At 39.7% G+C, this 25958-nt stretch overlaps 1 protein-coding gene across 1 annotated transcript; it reads right to left on the reverse strand.

Moving 5' to 3' along the window:
* Window positions 1-4400: 4400 nt before the first annotated feature.
* Window positions 4401-20717, reverse strand: LOC142150538 (extracellular calcium-sensing receptor-like). The gene is made up of 5 exons (XM_075205734.1): window positions 20578-20717; window positions 16949-17240; window positions 15581-16405; window positions 8922-9045; window positions 4401-5311 (listed from the first exon to the last, which is right to left on the reverse strand). Exons 1-5 carry the CDS (start codon window positions 20715-20717, stop codon window positions 4401-4403), a joined length of 2292 nt encoding a protein of 763 aa, XP_075061835.1.
* Window positions 20718-25958: the final 5241 nt, after the last annotated feature.

Genomic DNA, 25958 nt, shown 5'->3' on the forward strand with positions numbered 1-25958 from the left:
GAGGAAGAATCAAGGTAAAGCCATATCTGTAGAACCATCACATATCCCTCCTGCAGAGACCCTTTACAAGTAATACAAATTGACTTTATCCAAATGGCAAAATGTCGTAATCTACATTATGTAGTAATGTTTGTGGACATGTTTCAATGTGGGATAGAAGTGTAATTCAACTGCAAGTTGTACTGCAGTATTTACAGCAAAGAAATTGGTATATGAATTTGTGTATAGATATGGTATATCACCAATGGTTGAGAATGACAGAGGTACACATTTCACTGTGTAAGTTTTTTTTTCAAAATGTATTTTACTAAGAATAAAAAATAAGCTACTGAAACAATTTAATGGCATATAAAATACACTGAGTAAAGTTATGAAGAACACAGGGATGAATTGGTTAGAGGTTTTATCTCTAATATTGTGTAGCATCAGAACAACTCCATTAAATTTTTTCACCATATGAGATTTTGTGCGGAAGTCAAACCAATATTATTATCAGCCCACAAGAGACTTTTAAAATGCATTCAAGATGTAACTGTTAAGTTTGTGAATGAGATGAGTAAGCAGTTACAAAAGCAACAAGAGACTTTGAAACTGATTGTACTATAAATGCCTATTGAGAACTGTCAGAATGTACATCCAGGAAAATGTTATGGTCAGAAATTTTTAATGTTCTAGTTTTTTGACAGATCGATGGGAATTACCACAGCATTGAAAGTTGCTGAAATAGATACTAGGATTCTCTTGTCCCACTGCAAGAAGGTAGTCGATCCGACAGTGAGCTGGGAAGACGCAGAGATTAATAAAGTTTTGGAACGAAATATAACAATTTTGTTTCAGGACTTGGACAAAGATGTGGTTTGGGAATAAGATTCTGACCCAGAAGTCAAAGGATAATATCCTTATTATTGTTGTCACCGCTATAGGCATGATTTTTTTTAAATTTGTTATACCTTATATTATTTTTTTATGGACATTTGTTTATGGGGACCTGATGGTAAGATCTGGTAGTGGTTTTGAGGAAATGGGGGCATGTAGTCGTAAAAATAGAGAATCAGAACTGTCTTCATCATTCATTCTACTCATAACTAATAACTCATACAATAATGACACATATAAGGAAGAGTTAAAAGATAAGTAATTGGAGATTAAATGTGTTTATGTCAATATTGTGATAACCCTCCTGATAATGTGTAAAATGGTACGATAGGACGAGCAATTAAAATAAGTGTTGGATATTTACACATACACTGCACGGACACCAAAATATTGGATTGTTGCCAATACCTTTAAATTTTACAAAGTTGCTTAATTTGTTAGAGGGAAGACCAGTTGCTGGGAAATATAATGAAACACGACCTCTTTACTTAAAATTGCTGCCACATGTATTGACTGATAGTGTTATATGTATATATTTTACTAATAGACCTATAGATGAGAGAAATGAACATCTAGGTAAAATGGGGAAAAGTCCTGCATTTAAAAATGAATCTAAAATTTAGATATGTTGGACCAAAGGGATCTTTTGGAACAATAGCATCAAAATACAATACAAGATGGTGATTGTAAAGAGCAGTTAGAGAATAACAAGTACGGAAAGTTTATAGATATTTTATACATAGATATATTACATGTAGCAATACCATGTATTTTATCAGATAACATATTACAAATGTGGAAGTAAGGCACATAAGTGTATACCACTGAATTAAGGTAGAATATGTTATCTAGGTGAGGTGATTCCAGCTGTTAATGTATTTACACATATTGATTTAAAGGAAATTGTATCACAAAAGCATTTAATAGATATTTGACTATAAAAAGAAAGAAAAGAAGTAATTAAAAGAGTGAACAACAACCAGTATCACAACTCATTAGTGAAGCAACTGGTGTACAAGTATGGATTACATTTAAAGTTTTAGACACTGCACATAAAAATATGAATTGATTTTATATCGAAGAGTTAGCTACACTGATTGATAAAATACCTAATGTGTAATATTGTAAAATAGAAAACATTAGAATATATAACTTTTTGGGGGTTTGCAGCTGCGTGCTGACCCTTGCAAACAACTTTTTTTAAATATAGATTTCACTGAATGACCTTTCCAAAATAGACAAGTATTGAAAAATAGAAAAGATTAGACTGTAATAATATATAGTCTATTTGTGGGTGTGCAACTGCTGCTGAATCTCACAAGCAAACACCCATTGTTTTTCTAAATTATTAAGAATATTTGCAATAGAAACACTTTAAATTTTGAAAGTAAGAAATCTGCTTATTTTTTGTATTCTGCTGCTAAAAGTCTGATAACAAAAGTATACTGTTTTTCTCAAGGAAATAAATATACTAGTTAGTTTGGAATGATAATTATTATTCATATTTAAGTCAGTGTGTATATGCTGTCTACTACTTATATATAAACTAGCTGAAGTACCCGGTATTGCCTGTGTTGAATCTGCAAGTTATTAAGTGTCAAAGATGTTTTTTTGGATGAAGTCAATTATTTAGCATGGACATATTTACATTGTTTTATCTTATTTTAGTATATCATTTATATTTGATGTGGTTTTATTATATCAATTTTATCCTTTCGTGTGAGCTGATGAGAGGAATATGAGCAGAAAGGAAGGAGTTAATTCAAGGAACAGATGTTTCTAATCAAAGTTGGTGAACAAAGACTTTTACAAGAATTTCTCTAAAATCTCCATTGTATCCATGGGAGCCAAAAAGGACATGCCTGTATGCTGTATCAGCCAATTGCAATATGACATTTATATATTGTAATACAACCTGCTTTTGTTTCTTCAAAAATAGCTGTCTGGTCTGTGGACAGGCAAAATTTCAGAGACTGAAATTTGGACTGATGATATCACTGATAATATCATTAAAAACACTTTTCACTATTCACTATTCACTGCCCGCTTTAACCTCTTTACAAGCCTTTTCATGATATTTAGGCCTGGTATGTCTGCTAAACTTCCTCCAGTAGAGATCGATGGGCACCAAGAGATCATTGTAGAAAGATTTTTTGATTCTAAAAAGATGATAGCTCAAAATAATTTTTTAGTCCTCTGGATGGGCTATGGACCTGTAGAGAAATCTTGGATTCCTGCAAATAATTTACATGCAAAGTGACTGAAGAAGACCTTTTACAATCAATTTCCAAATAAACCTGAATGTAGAGGATCTTCAACCTAACCTCAAAGCGGGAATGGATACTGTCAGGGGTTGCCTCGCTACTCGCTATGGCTCACTATAGCTTCTCTGTCCCGGCAGTTGTTTGGAAGCCAGTACCATTTTTTTTACAATTTTTTCTGAAGGCGGCTCTGGGAGGCACATTTGAGATAAAGAAAGTGGAGGATGGCCAGGTAAGAAGAGCTGGTCACTAGCACCATAACATGCTGGCATAGGAGGTCCATCTTGTCACAGATGCTATTTTTATTTTATTTAAAATCCCAAGAGAGCCCCACAGAGCCAGGACGCTTGTTACCCATGTCCCTAAAAGTTGAAGAAGCAATTGCTGTCATCTTGGAGGCCACAGAGATCACCAAAGGATCAGTTCCAGTGGCTACTGAACTGAGATGGTATTGCTCTAGAACTTCTAAACAACCCTATCCTTAGTGTGACTTTGACAACGGAAAATATGATATTTACCTGGAAAATTTCTTAAGATACTCTGCAGAGTAAGCAAATTGCCAACATTTCAGGTTTGTGTGTGGAAAATTTATTGGTTTTAAATATTACTGCACCACCGCTAAGATCTCATTTGCGAGAGGCTCCTATATGAGCAAGTTCAGTGTCGTCAATGAGAGTTTACTCTTTTGCCAAGACCAATAAATCCATTAGATGATTTCAAAGGTGACAGCAATGTTGTAGTGATTGGGTGAGGAAATAAAGGGCATGGCATTTATGGTTCATCAAATGTCAGTATAGCCTTGGTGCCATGAGTATGCTGGAGTTTACCACAAGATTAAGCATATCTAGTAACGTAAAGGTGGTCAAGGAAATTTGGGACCTGTAGAGCACCAAGCAAAAATGTAAGTTTAATCCTTTAATTGTTTTTATTAACCTACACCTACCGCTCAGGTGCCCAGGTGTGTGGGAATAGCTCTTGTGCTATCATTTAGTATACCCTTCCTGTACTCAGGCTATGCTAGCCAGACCCTTCCTTCCCCTGTTCCGCCTGTCTATATGTAGTGGCTTCAAGTAACATATGAATGATAATATAATAAAATCTAGTATATGAGAATATAATTAAAATATGCTTCTGACAATCAACTCAAAGGGCACAAATTATATTTTAGAATTTAAACAATTAATGTATTATATTAAGGTATAGCTTGAAACAGTACATTCAAAGTTTGATTCATGCAGATGCTTCTCTCTATATCTTACTATTCTAAGACTGATGTCTGTCTTTTCTCATGAGATATTCCCTGGAGTTCATGTCAGGTCTGAACACTATGATGAAGCATTTAGGAAGAAACATGCAGATCACCAGAGCCCAACTGGATGCCAAAATGGCAAAGATTTCCATTGCCACAGTGTATTTTCCCTGAGCACTGAGGGAGGCTGGGATATAAGACACCCAGACACAGAGGAAGGCCAACATGCTGAAAGTAATAAACTGGGCCTCATTGAAGCTGTCAGGAAGTCTACGAGCCAGGAAGGCAACAATGAAACTAATGGTGGCCAGAAGAAACAGATAACCTAGCATGGTCCAAAAGGCAATTAAAGAGCCTTCATTGCACTCAATAATGATGAATTCTGGTTTGGTTTGAATGTTGAATTGTGGGAAAGGAGGGGCAAGTGACATCCAAGTAAGACACAATAGGAACTGTAAAAAAAAACAAATGAAAATGATCAAGTAGGACACTTGAGGTGTGGTCCATCTCCTCAGGCTGCTGCCTGGTTTAGTGGCCATGAAAGCTAACACCACCATAATAGTTTTTGCCAAAATGCAAGCAATACAAAGAGCAAAAACCAGGCCAAAAGCAGCTTGACGTAGAAGACAATTCTCAGGTTGGGGATAACCAATGAAAAGTAAAGAGCAGAGGAAACACAAAGGCAGGGACACCAAAAGGAGGCAACTTAGAGAATAATTGTTAGCTTTCACTATAGGAGTGTCCTTACAGTGGATAAATAGCCTTAAAATTAAAACAGGAATTAGGGAAGACAGTATGCTTGAAGTTGCTAGTGCTGCTCCTAATGGATCTTCAAAGTACAGGTACTCTGTAGTCTTCTGTAGACATTTGGTTTTCTGGAGATTTGACCACTGATCCCATGGACACTTCAGGCACTGAATAGAATCTAAAAGATGGAGTAGATAAAGTATAACATTATAAGAGCACAAAAGTTTCTATGTATAAATGTTTGTCATTTTTTGCGTCATTATCTAAACTTTTTCTTCCTGGTTGTTCTCCAATATAATTTTGGACAAATGATATTGAATTATTTAAGCTACGTCCTTCTGCAGTGACTTCACCCTACAGCTTTTATGATTTATATTGTTGCACCTCTTTGATCTTCTTTAAGTAATTTCTTTATACCATCTAGTCATTGTATGGTCTAGAACAAAGTCTGTAATCAACCCACTGTCTAAATGTTTTCTTTTCTACTTTTTATTTTTACGTTCAGCAGCACATAAAATATTACTTTCATGAATAGGAGATTACATACTCAGAAAAGTACAACTAAAAATTGTTATAGTTTTAAAGAACAGTTTCACAGTTTCATATTATCATGGAAAATGATGGAAAGAATGTTGGATTTTTTTAACCATTTACTTTGGGATATATATTGTGAAGTTAAAATGTACACCATTAATATTCTAATGCTTTGAATGGTTTCAGGCTATTTTAGTCTGTACAATGCATAAACGACTACATGGTAGTTTTAGAAAGGATAGAATAGCCCAAATGCGCTCAAATACTTATGAAGGTCTGGGGTGTGGGAATGAATGTTACCGGGTGGTGGTATAATAATGTTGGGATAAAAAAGTGGGTTTGCAAATGGATTATGTGACACAGACCAAATCAGTACAAAAAACCAGCCAAATAGAGCAGGAAACAAAAATCAACAAAAGCAGAACAACAAAAACAAAAACAAAAACAAAAACAAAAGCAAAAACAAAACAAAGCAAAGTAAAAATCAAACTTGGATGCAGATAAATGCAAAAGACTGTGGAAGCAGAAATAAATACTGAATGTGGAGTTTCAGTATAAATGTCTATGGTTGCAGGTTTGTAGTAGTGAGGTGAAGGGTATGCAGAGATTGTCCGTCAGCATGGATGTGAGGCTGCTGATGGCTCCGCTATCCTGGGTTACATGCCTATGTAATTACGTTGTGGTGGATGTAAATCGCTCAGTAGCTGGCCCTTCTGCACAGTTTGTGGTGTTTGGTCTCGTTGTTGCCAAAGTGCATCTGCGGTGGGACGAGTCAGGTCAAGATGCGGAAGCCTACAGGTCCCCGTCTGGAGGTGTGTTTGATGAAAGGCGAATTGCATGTTGTCTCGTGCACGTCAGGTACCGTGGTCGGCAGGCGGTGTCTCGTAAGACGGTGCTTGTGTAGCGCTAATGCCGCGCATGCGCGGCTTATAGTGGGAAATGAGAAAAATGCTACATGGTGAAGCACTGTTGAACAGTTTAATGCAAGAGTGAAGAATTGCACTTACATCAAAATCACTTGGTAGTGAGCACATAAATAAGGGTACAGGTTTCAGAGAGTATGTGACCCGACGCGTTTCGTCCTATTTGGACTTTCTCAAGGAGTGAGTGTTTGAATACTGTGGTGTGCTATATAAGGGGAGGGCGAAGCCCTGATTAGATGGGGTTCATGGGGGTTGACTGGTTGGGAACCAATGGGAGTGGTTACATGTATTGAGCCTACCAAATGAAGCAACTAATGTTGACAAATGTTAAATTGCTAAGAAATGCAAGCCGCGTATACTAAAAATGTAGGAAACATTAGAAGCAATAACAACATACGTAGGAAGAACCATAAGAACATTAAAAGTCAGAATCAGCGAACACATACGTTACATCAAGAAAGGGTTTCTACTACATAGTGTTCCAGAACATTTCCATAGAGTCCACAACTCCAACCCAGAAGGTATAAAATTCACTGCTATTAAACAAATCAAAAGAAATTGGAGAGGCGGAGACTTTTTGAAACAAATCAATAGTGAAGAAGCAGCCTGGATATACAATCTAAAAACCTTCAACCCCAGAGGCCTAAACATCGATTTTGACCTTAAACCACTATTATCATAAGTTCATACATACCATCTCCTGTCTCCTATACACCTCAACTGTACATATATTTTACATGTTACCCCCGCGGGTAAACACTGGTCATACCATCCCCTAAACAATCCCATAAGCTGCACCTTTTTTAAATATTACTACCGACATAACATTTGTCAAGTATTTACATCCCCCTATATTATCTCCCCTCTCCCCCATCTACACACTCCCGGGGGTTTTAACCACACCCACTACAGCTGTTTCCCATACCTATATACCACAAACAAGGGCAACGCACTAATGTATTCAGTAATGAATTGTATAACACCAAATAACGTCATAATTTCATAAGGTGTTTTGTTGTTATTGCTTCTAATGTTTCCTATGTTTTTGGTATTCGCGGCTTGCATTACTGAGCAATTTAACATTTGGCAACATTAGTTCCTTTATTTGGTAGGCTCAATACATGTAACCACTCCTCTTGGTTACCAACCAATCAACCCCCATGAACCCCATCCAATCAGGGCTTCGCCCTCCCCTTATATAGAACACCACAGTATTCAAACAGTCACTCCTTGAGAAAGTCCAAATAGGACCAAACACGTCGGGTCACATACTCTCTGAAACCTGTACCCTTATTTACGTGCTCACTACCAAGTGATTTTGATGTAAGTGCAATTCTTCACTCTTGCATTAAACTGTTCAACAGTGCTTCACCATGTAGCATTTTTCTCATTTCCCACTGCGAGCCGCGCATGCGCGGCATTAGCGCTAGACAAGCACCGTCTTACGAGACACCGCCTGCCGGTACACAGTGCCCGCCGGCCACGGTACCTGACGTGCACGAGACACCACGCAATGCGCCTTTCATCAAACACACCTCCAGACGGGGACCTGTAGGCTTCCACATCTTGACCTGACTCGTCCCACCGCAGATGCACTTTGGCAACAGCGAGACCAGGCACCACAAACTGTGCAGAAGGGCCAGCTACTGAGCGATTTACATCCACCACAACGTAATTACATAGGCATGTAACCCAGGATAGCGGAGCCATCAGCAGCCTCACATCCATGCTGACGGACAATCTCTGCATACCCTTCACCTCACTGTTACAAACCTGCAACCATAGACATTTATACTGTAACTCCACATTCAGTATTTATTTCCGCTTCCACGGTCTTTTGCATTTATCTGCATCCAAGTTTGATTTTTACTTTGCTTTGTTTTGTTTTTGCTTTTGTTTTTGTTGTTCTGCTTTTGTTGTTTTTTGGTTAACTGCTCTATTTGGCTGTTTTCTTGTACTGATTTGGTCTGTGTCACATAATCCATTTGCAAACCCACTTTTTTATCCCAACATTATTATACCACCACCCGGTAACATTCATTCCCACACCCCAGACCTTCATAAGTATTTGAGCGCATTTGGGCTATTCTATCCTTTCTATGTTATGTAGGGGAGTGGTTAACCCCGTCCATACTGCAGCTCATACTACACTGTCTACTGTCTAGTGCATCCTCCTCCCACCTTCTCTACATGGTAGTTTTAGGCTCATCCACTTCAAATTTCATTAATTTATCAAGAACAGCATATGATATATCAAACTTCAGAAGACAAAATATACTTCTTCTCATGTGTATAGTATCTCAGAAATGTATCAGCAGGTCCATTACTTACCTGTCTGGTTAGATATTTCTCCTTGTAGACAAGGGACACATTCAAAACAACAAACAGTTTGTCCTCTTAAAGCAGCCTTCCTGAAACCTGGGAGACAGCTCTCACTGCAGACTGAGCGAGGGACCTGTTGATATGACACAAAATATCACAAATTGTTGTATATCCTTATTGTGCCATTACTATGTCTCCAGACCATGGACAAACATGCATTTCATAAAGACAAGTTTATTCTAATGCCAATAATATAACTCCCTTTGGTGCCTGTAACCCACTTTGGTGCCTGTCCCTCACTTGGGGCTAGATTTAGTAAAGGGCTGCATGATGAAACCACCAGATTTCGCCTGTTTTTCCGACAGATTTAATACTGGTGGATTTACTAAAGGCCAAATCACAGTTTTACAAACCACCACTTTACAAGTTCCTATCCTGATTCTTAACATGATCAAATTAGAAAAAGATACATTTGCTAAGTTGCTGTTTGACAAACCACCGAGAAAACCTCCAGAAAAACAGACAGAAAATCGAGGTGGTTGAGAGACGTGAGATTGATCAAACTTCATGCTGTTCGAGCTCCCTTGCCATTCAGAACATAAAAGAAAGCACAATTAACATGGGGGCAATCATTTATTGATTGAAAGTCAAAATTAATTTCTAAATAATTTATGGGGCCAAATTTTATTTTTAATTATATTAAAATGACAATATTAGTGTATTAAATTATGGGGGAACTATGGATATAAAATTACATAAACTAATTGATTGTTAACGGGGGATACCATTATTTATGATACACACATGAGATTGCTGGTCCTTCCCTCCTTGTGCCTCTACAATAATAAGAAGGAACAACAATCAGATACAAGAAGTTTGCATTAACATATATGTGTCAGTACTATTTATGCCAATGCTCAGTGCAAATTTGTGCAATTAACACTATGTTAACTGGCATAATTTCAACTCTGCATGAGGCCCATTATTTTCTGCGTTGACTTTTGCGATTTCATTATTCCTGGTCTTCACGTAACAAGACTTTCACCACTACAACCTATTTTGAACATAGTAGCTAGACTTATTTTCCTTGCCAAATGTTCTTCTTCTACTGCTCCACTGTGTCAGATCCTACATTGGTTGCCTGTATTTTACAGAATCCAATATAAAATACTTTTACTAACTATCACGAACATGCTCCCAGCTGCCGTGACTTTGGGGTGTTTGCTGTATGAGGTCACACACAATTCCACTCCGCAGTCTCTTTCTACCTATCACCCAGGTTATAGACCTACTGAATCACCCCCAGACAACTCTCACACCCCTATACACTTCAGGTTTTCCACCACCTATTGAATATGGACAATAGGACCCCAATATACTGTCCCACAGTGGCACACAAGGCTTCTAGCTACCACAGGCTAACAAGGCCCCCTCCAGCAAATAAATGGTTAACTCTACATACATCAAGACTGTTACACAAATGTAATTGCAAGCACACACTAAGCTTGTTAATCAAATGTATCAACAAATCACACACTGGCATTCAAAGGGTTAACTTGTTTGAGCTATATTCTTCTTAACAGGCTAATGGATTCGTTAGAGTATCAAGGACGCCACATATTACATTATGGGTTTAATATGCAAAAGTACAGGGCATTCAGATATAAAATAAAAAAACAATAAAAGTAATAAAGTGACATAACATACACAAGCAAAATAGTTTAAAATAAAAAGGATTAGATTCAGAGTATAATTTACATCGAAGTGATATATTCTGAGCCAAGGGAAATTGGCTTGAAGTTGGACAGCTTATCAATGAATGATTGATTTCCCCAAAGACTGACAATTTGCTGTAACTGGTCTCAGCTTTTTAAAGACACCTTTACACCCTTCCGCACCCCCTGGGTTTGTGGTCTGTGATACTTTTTTCAATCACCATTTGCATTTTCTGATTTACTACCCAATTCTACTATGTGACCTAACTTTTCCGTGGAGCGTCACACAGACCCAATTTTATTATTAATAAATCCACCATCTTTTGATCCCAAACACTTGTAGAGTTTACACTCATTTCCTTAACCTCCCTGTAGGACAGAATTCTTAATTTGACATATGAGCTGCCCTTCATCATGCTATTGAGGAATATGTGGTTGATCACTACTTTTATTGATTTTAAGTGGCATAGTTTAAAACTGAATTATTTTTGTCTATATAACATGTAGCCTAAGTTAGCACATAGCATCTTTGAGCCAGACACCATGCTGAGCGGATCCTAAAGGCTATTCAGGTGTCAAAACTTTATCCCAGGCCAGGATATATCTCACCGCTGGGGCTCTTTGCAGCTGCCACAGGTGACACTCCTATCTTCTCTCACTGGAATGTGCAGAGCCAGCAATTCAGACTTTCTGTCTTCACATTTTACACTTTTGTAGTTCAACTTATCAATGGATTCATTTGATATAACATATTTACATTGCAGTTATGATTTAGGCCTTATTCCACACAATTATGTGATGGGCTAGCCCTTAAAAATAACTGTAAGTTCTCTATGTTCACAACACTAACCAATAGGGCTAGAAACAAAACTGCACCAACATTCATCTCTTCCCTTATTTCAAAATATCTCCTAACACTCCATTCTCTGCCCAATATCTGCGTCTTTCATTCACAATTCTAAGCTCCACCCATTCAATTGAATCCCCTCTTTCGTACAATGTTCCTCTAGCTTCCAAACCATTCAACATTTTCTATAAACTCACCTGTTCAAACAAGCTTATCAAACTCCTAAATCAACCTCTTCACCACCCAAGGCTATTTTACCCAATTACCACCTTTTCCACAAAGTTCACTCAAAACTACATATATTCTCATTCTAGACTTAAAAAAATACTTTTACACCCAAACCAACATTTTAGAGATGACTACACCCCTTAGCCCCTCTAAGCAGTTTTTTACCATTGCAATATGGAGGAACAGATATAAAATAAGTGACATTTAAACTCATGTATCAAACTTCTATTTTCCTACTGGCGTTAACTGTCTGTCAATACCCAAGCTTGTTTTATATCTGTTTACATCCACAATTGTAATGTGCTGCTGAGTATGCTAGCAATATATAATTAGATGTTAATACAAAGTGATATCCCACATTTACACACTGACATTTATTTTATATTTCAGATCACATGATCCCAGTGTTATTTTGCATTCTGTGCAGGAGACAATAGGGATAACTTGGACCCATGGAATAACTAGGAATGCTCTTATTTGTAATAGCTTACTAGACAGCGTAATATTGTGTATTATTATATGCAACATTAGAAAAATCTTAGACTATCTACTGTACATTTATGTCATGTATCTGAACAAAATGCCTTACTTTCCAAACAAACTTTAAATAAGCATTTACATCAGTCCCTCAAGCACAATAGCTTGTTTTAAAACTTCATGCATCTTCTCAATATTACACTTTATAATTAATACTGACAATCTTAACCAGGTCCCACCTCTTTTTCTCCCATAGACCACAGCAACAGACTTGAGTTGATGTTGATAAATTGACCAGAAGATGCTGCGGTATCATAACTGCCGACCTTGACCTGTCCCAATGTCCCTTCTTGGGTCAGCTGCCAGTTGATAATGTCATAGACTGCAGGGATGCCACCATTTTTGTCAAAATAAATGTCACTTCCGCTGCTCAGTAAAACTCTCATATTCTTTATATAGTGCAGGAGCTGTAAAGTAGATAATTAATTAGTTTTTCTTTTTAATTTGAAAACATCTTTTAATTTAAAATTGTGTAGAGCGATGTATATCTGTGCGCCGGGCTGGTCCCATAGTGAACTACCTTTGGCTGGGTCACTTGGCCACCTGTGTTTTTTTCCTTTAAAATGTTTCTAATAAGCTGTTGAGTCGAGTCTTGCACCCTGGGCTACATTTTGCCAGCCCTACCCTGAGCCTTCTATTTTTGGAAAATGTGTCATTATAGTCTAATCATAAACATAAGCTCTAATCTATTTTTTATGTAAATCTCTGAATTCAAACTATAAAAATAATCAGTGAAGTGAAATAGGTGATTAATCCAAATGTCCATTCGTTACCAACTCCATACAGAGAGACTGGCAAAAGCAGTGAAGTGACTCAGGTTGTGGTAGAGACAGACAGTTTGAGCAGCTGGCAGATAGCTACACAATATATTTCTGCACCTTTTCATTCTGAGATGTACAACATATAAACCAGTCCAATTACCAACATAACCAAAAAACTGGCACAAAGCTAGAATATTCTGTTTCTGAAATCAAGGTGACAGTCTAACGCCCAGAGTAAATGACAGTCAAAGGAACAGTCAAATCAGTCAGAGCAGCACCTGTAAATGCACAAGAAGGTACATGGTCTATTGTGTTCACTGTGTCCCTGGTTCTATGCAAAAGGAATGTGGACATGCAACAGTAGGACTCAATGATACACATGACTGAATATTCAAAGTGAGTGACACGCATGTATTCTACCTTAATGTGCAGCAACATGTTCTGATCCTGCTCACTAAATACACCCTCATATTAGACAAAGCAAACAGTCAGGAATAGGGACTTGAAACTATCTGGTATGTCATTAGTAAGGTATGGGATCCAACTCTGACTGTTAACTGCCCTGAACACAAAATTAAATCCTGCTGCCTGGATTATGATTGGAGTAAAAGACCAAATACAAAATAGTCTAGTCAGGTGCTAGGATATAACAAGAATAGGGATCACACTCCCAGACATCCTTACTGCAGCTGTAAAAGGGTATTATTAGTCCCACACCAAATATTGAAAAATATAATAATAATATTTGCACTGTATATACTTTATATTTGGAGTAAACAACCCCATATTCCACCACCCTACCAGAGGCACTCATAGCAGGCTGCATGCACCTGTATTTTGCCCTTCATATAAGGTTCCCACCCTGCCCAGGGCATGCCAACCTTGCCTTTGTCCATTCTGTACAAAATATATATGTATGTGGTGGGGTTGTAGGTTCCCAATTGCTCTGGTACCTGGCTCCTCCTCTGCACGATTGCTCTGTGAAGATTGAAGGTAACTGCCATTGAGCATGCAGCATTCTCCTTATAGTATGACAGTAGACAACTGTGGGCAACACTATGGACTAGAGCAGATGCCCCAAGGTAGATCTTGAACACCCATGCTTACCTGAGATGATTACTGTGAATGACGAAAAGGGTCTACCATGACTACTGCAGAGGCATTTGCATGTAGCTTGGCACTGATACTAATGCCCAGTGATGCCAAAACAATGGAAACAGCAACAAAGGGGATTAAACCTTTGGTGCAGACAGTCGGTTTAGTGCTGCCAAATTTGTCCTTGACATGGGCAGAATATGCAGCCCCTGATGCATTAACATCTGTCACAGACAATACTTGTAACATCATGTGATTTTTTTTCTCAACAGTACTAAGAACGGTGGGAATGTTTCAACACTGTTCCTGAATCACACTTAGTGCTCAAATCCATGTCTACATACTTTAGATACTTGTCATGTCCTCAATAACAGCATTGCTTACTAGAACCTTAACCTTATTGCTGTGAGACTAAACTCTAAATTCAGGCAAAGGTTTTTAGCTATAGATATTGTACTAGAATTGCTTCTGGAGCGTTAGCAGACGGTACTGGTACTCTAGTTGCCTGATCTGCTTCTAAGTCTTCAAGGATAAAAAGGGCTGGGAGAACATATTTCTGAAGAATAAGGTGACTACTATTCAGTCACTACTTAACATTAATTTTTAGGAAAGAAATATACTTATATTAAATAAAATAAATACATTAACTTTAAACAAATATCTAAAGAAACATTAACAATAAAAACTAGCAATTAAATTACAAAACTTGCATAAAAGAAGAAAAAAATCAACACACTTATCTAAATACCAACAAATCTGAACTCAACTCAACTAAAGGAACACTAAAAGAGTACTTTTAGGCACCCTTAGTTCTCACTTTGCGTATTTGTGCTGCTTACTGCTCCCAAACAGGTTGGTAAGAAGTGGGTAGGGTAAATTTGAGCTGGCATCCAGCAAACTGAAGCAAATCACAGCAGATCTTAAATTACAAAAAAAACAAAAAAAAATTCATCCATATGTTGGCAGAACTTATGGGTTTCATACATCCAGCAATATTATAATATTGATAGCCTAAAGAAAGAAAATAGCTTAGGTGATCCTAAATTACGTATTTGTGTGAAGACTCCTGTAATGAGGGAGTCTAATTAAATACACATGGTAAGGAACTAAATCAAGTAGCCAATAAAGTACAGGAAAACGTGCCTAATTAACAGTATAAAGTGAGTGTACAGAAGTGTATATACAGTATAAATTACTATATCAATACTAATGCAACAAAGGATAATGGAAAGTTCAAGGTGGATAGGCATTAAAAACTCCACAAAGAGTTTAAAAGAGGTCTGCCTTTGTAGGAGAGAGAGTGCATTGCTGAAATACTGGCACCAATGAAAAAGGACCCACCAGGACAGAGGATCACTACACCAAAGCTAAGGATCATATCTTAGTGAAATCCACCTAAACTTAAAGCTTTGGGCACAGTTATCTTTTATCACAATATTGCAGAGGATCACTTCTATAGTACTTTAACCCGAGACATAAATTTACCTGCCAAGGCTTAAAATGAAAAATGTCTTTACAGCTCATATAAGAAAATGTTCCATCCATTGAGTTGCAGTTTTTCATGTCTTCTAAAGCTTTGGCCACAACATGGACTGCAGCATAATAACTAAGAGTAAAGATTAAGCTATTGACGTGGACGATGCTGTTCTTGATGTTGTCTAAACTTTCTGCTCCTGTGCACTCGTTCACGGTAGTTTCCAAAGAGCCAGTTATGTTTTTATGGTACAGAAACTTGCAATTAAAAAGTTTCTCCCAATACAAGTTCACCCAGGATTCTACTATAGAAGGGCGGACCTTATAGAGGTAGTCACTAAATCCTGGAATCTGTCTGTTGTTGATAGATAATCCAATGGATCCGGATAAAATCTGAGAAAAGCTTTTATCTGAGAACAAATTAGACATTGACCAATCAGCATTGGAGACAAAAATCTTCCCTTTGATTTTCTGTTTCAACATCTCATTCATGATAGACACCAACTGAATATCAGCAGAGAAGGTAATGACAACCTTAGCAGTCGACTCTTTAATGACCTTGACTATATGGGGAGCGTTGTGATCTGGTTGAGATAAACGAATATATTCAGTGAAGGCCACGCATACCCCAGCCTTTATTATCTCCTGCATGATTGGCTGAATTCCCTGTATGCCATAATCATTTTCCACAGTCAACAGTCCAACCCATGTCCAACCAAAGTACAAAATAAGCTTAGCCAGCCCTATAGACTGTTCCTTATCACTGGGAATAGTCCTGAGAAAGGAAGGAAACCTGATTCGATTACTTAATAGAGAGACACTTGATGTTGCACTGATCTGGAAATAGAAAATAAAAATTGCAAATATTTACATTAACACCACAATTTCTATCATGACTACAAATGTTGAACCGTGTGAAATCAGTTTACTCTTACAACTTAGATTGTATGCATTAATCTAATGGACCTGCATGGACTCAGAGCACTTTTTCCCACATACATCTCAAAATCAACTTGATATCAGTCACCAAATTATTCATTTTATGATGTATTAAAAATGTAACCGTTTAGTCAGTATACTGTATTAGTGTCATTAGAGACAAGCAACTCAATTATTCTGTAAAATGTAGTGGGAAACTTGGAAAGATTTAGGGATATGCCTATCACATCATTATGTATTGGACACTGGTTATGAATTAAATGCCTTTTATGCACACATATGGATCACTCAGCTAAAACAATAGGTTCATTCTGTTATTCTACAGTTCTAACAATGAGCATCTCTAGTTCTTCTTATTAAATTAAATAAAGACAAGGCAATGTACATTCTTTATTAAATCAAAAGTATTCGATTAAAGGACACAAAATAAAATACACTTGCCTGAGGGTATCTGAAGAGCCCCAAAATATTTGCCAAGATAATTGAGCTTGTGGAAAAGGTAGATCCTATAACAGCACTGAAGGTTGGTTGTCTACGACACCTGTAGTTGGGGATGGCCGTGCTGGATTCAGTTAACAAATGTAAAGCCCCTTGTACTTCATAGTGAATCACATTACATGTTTTATACACCTGTAACCCTAATGTAACATTTCCGAGAACATTGGGATTCATGTTAATCTCTTCTACAGCAAACTTTATGGCTAGAAGTTGTTGGTAAGAATCAAGCCAGAATCTTCAAAACAGAAATAAATACAGTGTAAGAAAAATAGTTAATTACACATACTAAAGTAACATAATATCACATGAGTAACCAAGAAGAAGCAACGTAAATAAATTTAGAAATACAGATGGAAAAGTAATCAGCGAAAAAGCACTCTAATCCATACTTACGTTGAGCATTTGATTTGGGGTGGTTTCTCTGTGAAGGAAATGTTTTGGTAAACTTTATCCATAAAAATAGGTTTTAAAACACCTATCATGATATCTCCTGGTTGTGTTAACCCCTCAAGAGCAGGGAGATCCAGTCTACATCTCTGATCCATGGAATAAATCAGTGGAAGAAGGGCAAAAATTAACACGGTCCACATTTCTGCAGAGAAACTGATCATTTTGTACAAATGTGATGATTAACTTTAAACAAAGAGGTAATATCACTTATTGCTATTTAACACCAGACATGAACATTGCGATACATACATATATTATGAGTAGTCATGTACTTAATTCTAAAAGACATCAGTAAAATACATAACATGAAGAAAAGAGGTGTGTACACGGATAGTAATTTGTATATGGTTTAGGGTGTATGATGGAGGTGTAGTTACAGTGGTGTCTGTATGGAATAGAGTATATGATAGAGTACTTTGAAATGATAGTGATCAATGTATTCATTAGGATGTATGATGGAGAAGTGACAGTGATGTGTGTGGATGAGGATGTAGTTGTAGTGAATCTATTTATGAAGCAAATGAGGGTGAATGATGCAGGTTGAGTAACAGTGATGTGTCATACTTACAGTGCAGAAGTCAACTCTTTAATAGGCATGTAGTTAGTACTCGTCTTTTATAGGGAAATATTTGTAATAATTGCAGCACTTATTTTTAATGTTAGCTTGGAAGGATTCTCAATGGTCATAAACACGATTTGTATCAAAGATTATCTTTATCCAAGTGAGAATTATACTTATAATTGTGCAGATGTGATCTCCCAAATGTATAGATTGTAACTTAGCTTTCTGTAACTTAGAACCGACTGTATTACCAGGGGCTATAATAGATGTATTCTTGTCTGTATAATAAATAGGGAGGATGAGGTTATTTAAATTCACATTTTCTGCTGTTAATTTTATTTTAATAATAAAATATTCATTTTGTACTGTACTGTCTTTTATCATTCTTAAATCACAGCTTGGAAAACTAGAGATAATCATATCAAGTTTGATGAATTCATTTAGTATGATGAACTTGCCCTTAGAATAGCCCTCACTATGACAGTGGCTTAGTGGTTAGCACTTCTGCCTCACAGCACTAGGGTCATGAGTTCGACTGCCGACCATGGCCTTATCTGCGTGAAGTTTGTACGTTCTCACTATGTTTGCGTGGGTTTCCTCCGGGTGCTTCGGTTTCCTCCCACAATCCAAAAACATGCCAGTAGGTTAATTGGCTGCTATCAAATTGACCCTAGTCTGTTTGTGTGTATGTTAGAGAATTTAGACTATAAGCTCCAATGGGACAGGGACTGATGTGCGTGAGTTCACTATACAGCGCTGCAGATTTAGTGGCACTATATAAATAAATAAATTATGAAGATGATCCAAGATAACCAGGACTGTCACATCAATAACCGTCTTGGATCTCCTTTCCTGCTGCGGCCTTTAAAAGACACTTCCTATTTTAAAGCTATTGATTGTGTATTGTGCTTAAATCTGAACCAGATGCTTTCACAGAACCTTGCTTCCTTCTGTGATTTGCATTGCAATTGTTTGATACCTTTATCTGCTTTTGGACTATTAACTTCACTTGTTGAATACTTTAGAAATGTATATTAACATAAATTCTATATACTTTAGAGATACTTGGCTATTGGATTCCATCTGTGAAACCAGAAGTGTAACAGGAAACACAATCCTAAAATTGTGGAGTCCGTCGGTACAGAACCAACTGCTTTACAGCGACTGCCCGATTGTTAGGAGCCGCAGCGGCCACGGGCACCGTCGAGACTCTTCTCTGGCTCCGTCTGGTGTCTCGACAGTCTCCTTGACGACAGGGACGCCACTTCTTGTAGTTGGTCCGACCGTTGCCAGGGCAAAGTCCGAACGCCTAAATAACAGCGCTTGCGCCCCAGGTACACAGAGCAGCCAGGTGCGCCTCTACAAGCCTGTGGGCTAATTATGTTGGGCACTATTAGTTAGTCTCCTCCTGATCGTTATTTACAGAGTAAGCCCTGATTGGCCAGTATTAGTATTTAAGGCAGGAAGAGCTTAGCCTCCCTGCCAGTTATAGCGCTTACTGACCCAGTTTGCTGACCTGCTCCTATCTGTTTGTTGGATCCAATCCTGTGATAATCTCCCTGTTGGATTTCTTGTTGTGACCGTCTGCTTGGACTTGGGACTCTGACTGTTTTACCGCGACCCTGACCCTTTGGCCTGAACCTTGGATTCAGCTACTTTGCCTGTGACCCTGACCTTTAGCGTGTTTACTGACTACTCTGCTTGCTTATGACCCTTGACCTCGGCTACCATCTGACTATCTGCTGCCTTCTATTCAGTCTCCTGGTCTGCTGCTACAGGCCTGTATTACCAACTCACACTATGCCTGGAGTTAAGCCCTGGGGGCATCTGAGTACTGGTGAGCATATAAAGCTCTAAGGGAAAGGCGACTGCTATAGGTGAAGACCTCTGCCATCTTGTTCTGTGAGTTGGTGATCAAACCGTCAGCCTAACATTATAACCGACCTGAAATATAATATTTCCAGGAGGAAAACCTCGGGATGAATGAAAGCAGAACCAACTTGTCCCCAGCTCAAGTCCTGGCTTGTCAAATTCAGACCCTGTCACAGATGGTCCAGGGATTATCCCACCATTTGTCTGCTCAAGAGGAAACCTCTAGGACTTCACGAGCTACATCGGCTCCTGCAGGTGAACCCAAGTTAAATTTGGCGGATCGGTTTTCTGGGAACAGAGCCTTGTTCCGGAATTTCAAGGAAAGCTGTAAACTCTACTTTCGGCTGAGACCTCGGTCTTCCAGTTCGGAACACAGAGGGTCGGGATTGTCATCTCCCTCCTTCAGGGTGACCCCCAGTCTGGGGCTTTTAGTCTGCCTCAAACGAGTCCTACCATGCAGTCTGTGGAAGCCTTCTTTAATGCATTGGGTCTGCTCTACGATGACCTGGATCGAGTGGCCTCCGCTGAGGCTCATCTGCGGGCTTTGAAGCAAGCCCGGTGCTCTGCAGAGGAGTACTGTGCTGAATTCCATCGGTGGTCGACTGACAGCGAATGGAATGATCCAGCGTTACGCAGCCAGTTTCGCTTAGGGCTGTCAGAGCAGATCAAGGATTCTCTGGTGCAGTACCCTTCTCCAACCTCTCTGGAGACCCTCATGCAGCCCGCCATCAAGTTAGACAGGAGAATTAAGGAGAGGAAGGCGGAATAAAAGGCATCTTCTTTTCCTTCTGCTTGTATTCCCGTCTCTGAAGACATTGAGGAGCCCATGCAGCTAGGGGCATACCGTCTCTCTTCTGAGGAAAAGGACAGAAGGCGGTCACAAGGCCTCTGCCTCTACTATGGCGCCAATGGTCACTTCTCCCACTCTTGCCCCAACAAACCGGGAAAAGAGCATGCCTAGGGAATGAGGGGAAGGTTCACCTAGGTCTTCAAATTGTTTCCCTAAAAAAAGCTGTTTTGGTTCCCGCTCAGGTCACCTTCGGGGCCTGTTGCGTGGCCCTCTCGGCTTTCATTGACAGTGAAGCTGCTGGCAACTTCCTAGATATCGGTTTGCCCACTCTACTGGAATTCGTAAGGTAAAGCTCAAATCCGCAATTACAGTTTGTGGCTTAGATGGTAGTCCATTACCTGGTGGCAAGATTATTTGGGAGACCCACTTGCTGAAGCGAAATGTGGGAGTTCTTCATTCTGAGTCCCTGACCTTCTTCCTCATAGACTGTCCGTCTGTTCCCCTGATTCTGAGCCATCCCTGGCTTTCCCTTCATAACCCTGTTGTGGATTGGGTTAAAGGAGAAATTATTCAGTGGAGACCTTATTGTTCAGAGTCCTGCTTCACCTTACCCCTCTGGATTCTGCAATCAGTTCCTGAGCAGCCTCCATCTCAATATCATGAGTTCTGGGATGTGTTCTCTAAAAAAACTGCTGACTCTCTACCACCTCATCGTGACTTCGACTGTGCCATTGAGCTAATTTCTAGTTCCAGTCTACCTAAGGGGCGCTTGTATTCTCTGTATGTCCTGAGACCAAGGTCATGCAGGCTTATATTGAGGAAAATCTTGAAAAAGGGTTCATCAGGCCATCTAAATCTCTGGTAGGAGCCAGAGGATTAAACCAAATCACAGTCAAGGACACCTATCCTCTTCCTTTCATCTCTGTACTATTCGATTAGCTAAGGGATGCTACTGTCTTCACCAAAATCGATCTCTGTGGGGCGTACAACCTCATCCGCATCAGAGAGGGAGATGAATGGAAGACAGCATTCAACACACACTCTGGCCACTACGAATATCTGGTCATGCCATTTGGTCTAAGCAATGCACCTGCAGTATTTCGAGACCTAATTAATGAAGTTCTCTGTGCTTTTCTGGACCACTTTGTGGTTGTTTACTTAGATGTCATCCTGATTTACTCTCAGTCGCTGTCTGTCCATCAGGGTCATGTCAAACAGTTTCTCCAGAAACTTGGGGAACATCATCTCTTTGCCAAGTTGGAAAAGTGTGAGTTTGAGGTACAGAAGGTATCATCTATGGCATACATAATCTCTTCTGTTGGTTTCTCCATGGATCCAACTAATGTCCAAGCCATTCTCGACTGGGTACAACCGAACATCCTCAAAGCTGTACAGAGATTCTTGGGCTTCGCAAATTATTTTAGGAGATTCATCCGTGGTTTTTCTGATATAGTGGCTCCTATTGTCGCCCTTACCCGGAAAGGAATGAATCCAACTAATTGGCCTCCTCAGGCGGTAACCGCATTTGAAGCCTTAAAAAGGGCATTTCTTTCTGCTCAAGTCCATAGACATCCTAAACCAGATATGGCCTTCATCATCCTCTGACTTTAGAAATGTTGCTCTCTCCTGTGAAAACTGGGCTAGGAATAAAGTTCTTAGGAACTGTCCTTCAGACCAGTTATTCCCATCGTCCATCCCTTCAAAACCCTGGACACATCTGTCAATGGACTTTATTGTCGATCTCCCATCCTCTGCAGGACATAACACCATATGAGTGGTTGTAGACTGGTTTAGCAAAATGTCACATTTCATACCATTAACCAGGCTTCCTAGTGCCTGAGATTTGGCTATCCTATTTGTTCAACATGTATCTCGTCTCCATGGACTTCCTGCTGATATTGGTTCCGATCGTGGCTCTCAGTTTGTTCTTTATATTCACTTAAATCCGCTGGTATTCTAGAGATTCATTCCACAGCTACTGATCTCAAGGTTATCTGGAAGAAAGTTCAGCCCTCTTTAAGACGAGCCTCATTTTTCTTTAAAAAAATTTTGGATCGTCACCGTACAACCTGTTCCTTCAAAGTAGGGCAAAAAGTTTAGCTTTCAACATGCAACATCAGGCTCAGAGAGTCCTGCAGGAAAATTGGGCCTAAGTTCATTGGACCATTCATTGCAAAAAAACTGATCACATTTTTTCAAGCGCTTCCCTAGAAAACCAGGCTTTCAGGGTTAATTAACCCGTCCTAAAGGGGGGGGTACTCTTAGGACCCGTGTTCTGGCAAGGGCATGGCCATGACTCTTCTCTGGGCCCCGCCTGGCATCCCGGCCGTCTCCTTGATGACCGGGACGTCACCTCCTGTAGTTGGTTGCCAGGGCAACGGCTGGATGCCTACATAACAGCGCTTGCGCCCCGGCTACACAGATCAGCCGGGTGCGCCTCTACAAGCCTGTGGGCTAGTTAAGTTGGGCACTATTAGTTAGTCTCCTCCTGATCGCTATTTACAGGGCAAGCCCTGATTGGCCAGTATTAGTATTTAATGCAAGGAGGGCTTAGCCTCCCTGCCGGTTATAGCTCTTACTGACCCAGTTTGTTGACTTGCTCCTGTCTGTTTGTTGGTCCAATCCTGTGGATACTCTGCCTGTTGGATTTCCTGTTGTGACCTTCTGCTTGGACTTTATACTCTGCCTGTTTGCCTGTGGCCCTGACCCTTTGGTCTGTACCTTGGACTGTGCTACTTTGCCTGTGACCCTGACCTTTGACGTGTTTACTGACTACTCTGCTTGCTTGTGACCCTTGACCTTAGCTACCGTGTGACTATCCGCTGCCTTCTATTCAGTCTCCTGGCCTGCAACTACGGGCCTGTATTAGCAACTCACACTACGCCGGGAGTTAAGTCCTGGAGGCATCTGAGTACCGGTGAGCATATAAAGCTCTAAGGGAAACTGCTATAGGTGAGGACCTCCGCCATCTTGTTCTGTGAGTTGGTGATTAGACCGTCAGCCTAACACCGATCTGAGTTTCTACATACATTCTGCCTCACGACAGCTACAGGATATTCATACAAAATTTAGTACATCACTTGATTAGGTCCTGGAAGACCGCGGGAGCATAACATATGCCAAAAGGCATTACCAAATACTCGTAATGGCCTGAGCGGGTGTTAAATGCAGTCTTCCATTCATCACCGTCTCTGTATGCTCCACGTAGGTCAATCATGGTGAACACAGAGGCACCCCTAAGTTGGTCAAACAGAACTGATATAAGTGGAAGGGGGTAAGTGTTTTCAATGGTGAATTTTTTAACCCATGGAAGTCAATGCAGGGTAGGAGAGTTCTGTCCTTCTTGGACACAAAAGAATCCTGCTTCTACAGGGGCATAGAAGGCGTAATAAAGCATTTTTACAGATTCTTATTTACATAGTCTTCCATGGCCTGAGTTTCTGGTACAGAGAGAGAAAATAATCTTCCCTTGGGCAGTTTGGAGCCTGGAATTAAATCTATATTGCAATCAAGATGATGAGCTTACATCTCAGCTGCATTTTTTGAGAACACATGCAAGAAGTCCTGATACAGCAATGGTAGCAGGTCCGGCAGAGACCGAAGCAGCCAGATGTGTAGAGTTAAGCAAGATAAAGAGCAGGAAGAGCCCAAACAAACAATCTCTCCCTTGTTCCATTCTAAAACTGGATTGTGGAGATGGAGCGAGTTGTGTCTCGAGATTAATGGAACAGAAGGGCAATTGATAAGATAAGTTAAGGACTCTGAATGAAGGGACCCCACAGTGAGCTGCAGAAGAGGTGTTTAAGAACAAATCTTACCACCAGGCAATGGACCACCATCAAGACCACAGACTGTGATGATACGCTCAAACTTCACTAGTGAAATTCCTAGGGACCTGGTAAATTCGACATTCAGGAAGTTCCCAGCAGCACCACTGTCCAGGAAGGCAGAGACAGAGGTAGAACGTGCACTTAAACAAATCAAAGCAGGAACCAGAAGTGCATTTTTGGAAGACATTATCTGCAGATCTAGACAACCTCTTCCTCGTTCGCTAGGCCTGCTCTTTTCCCGACTTGCTAGGAGAAGAGTGGAGAAGATGGCCCTTGCTGCCACAGTAGAGACATAGGCTCAAGGTATGTCTCCTTGTCCTTTTTTCAGATAGAGAAGGTATGTCCCTAGCTGTATGGGTTCCAGAGGAGGAAAGGAGGCCAAAGGTGTGCAATAGAAGGTGCTACCTTCTCAGCTTTCCTCTCCTTGATACATCTATCAATCTTGATAGCAAGTTGCATAAGCCCTTTCAGAAAGAAGTGGGTGAAGGGAATTGTACCAAACCATCCTTGATTTGGTCAGATAGCCCTAGGCGGAACTGATTACGTAATGCTGAGTAATTTCCACTCCCTGTCAGTGAAGCACCAATGGAACTTGACAGAATATTCCTCGGCGGACCGCCAGCATTGTTTCAGTGATCTCAGGTGTGACTCGGCACAAGTCACCTGATCCAGATCGTCTTACAGAGAGTGAGTGCACCCCTTCTTGGGGACCGCATCTGCTGCAAATCTTAAGCAGTCCCTGTTGGACGAAACTTTTCTCCGGCAATGATTTTTCCACCCTCCCTCCCACATAAATATTTATGAGTCCCCTGGTTTGATTCAGAAGGGCAGCTTTACGGCACAGAGCATATAAGGAAATCTATCATATTAATTTCTCAGAATGTAGAATTTCAATTGCATTGTCAAGACATGTTTTGGGCAACCAAATCTGCATCAATGTAAGTATTATACATACGTACATGTATAGGAAGGGCAACTATGGGTCTATCTAAATTGTCTCTTTTACAAATTTCTAATAGAGCATATAAATATTACTTATACACAATCTATATATTTATATACATGGGTCTTGGAGACCACCTCCGCTACATGTCTCAGGCAGCCCCTTTGCCTAGGGGTTGGGTGAAGTTTCCACTGGGGGGGGAATGATTTTTCAGCCCTCCGTCCCCATAAATATATAGGGTCCCCTGGTTTGATTCAGAAGTGCAGCATTATGGCACAGAGCATCTAAGTAAAACAATGTATTGAAAGCCATGCTCTTGGCAACCGATGAATACTCTGTCAACGAATTGTGTGCCCCATCTTTGAAATTTTGTTTTATGATTGCAGGGCACCTTCATCTCCCAACATCCTCATTTATTTATTTAGCGACAGCAAATTATGTAACTCTTTACAATTGGATATCTACTTATATAAATGTCTACTGATGCTTCTGTGCATCTAATGACA

This window comes from Mixophyes fleayi, chromosome 4 (genome assembly GCF_038048845.1).
Source record: "Mixophyes fleayi isolate aMixFle1 chromosome 4, aMixFle1.hap1, whole genome shotgun sequence".
In the NCBI taxonomy this organism is placed as follows: Eukaryota; Metazoa; Chordata; class Amphibia; order Anura; family Limnodynastidae; genus Mixophyes; species Mixophyes fleayi.

Excerpts from the sequence above, each read along its gene's own strand:
- LOC142150538 (XM_075205734.1), bottom strand. The coding sequence starts at position 20,717 with ATGGGCTCCTCAATGTCTTCAGAGACGGGAATACAAGCAGAAGGAAAA. Across the intron at positions 9,046-15,580 it reads TTCATTTTAAGCCTTGGCAG|GTCCCTCGCTCAGTCTGCAG; the intron begins GTAAATTTATGT and ends TCATATCAACAG. Across the intron at positions 5,312-8,921 it reads AGAAATATCTAACCAGACAG|ATTCTATTCAGTGCCTGAAG; the intron begins GTAAGTAATGGA and ends TCCATCTTTTAG.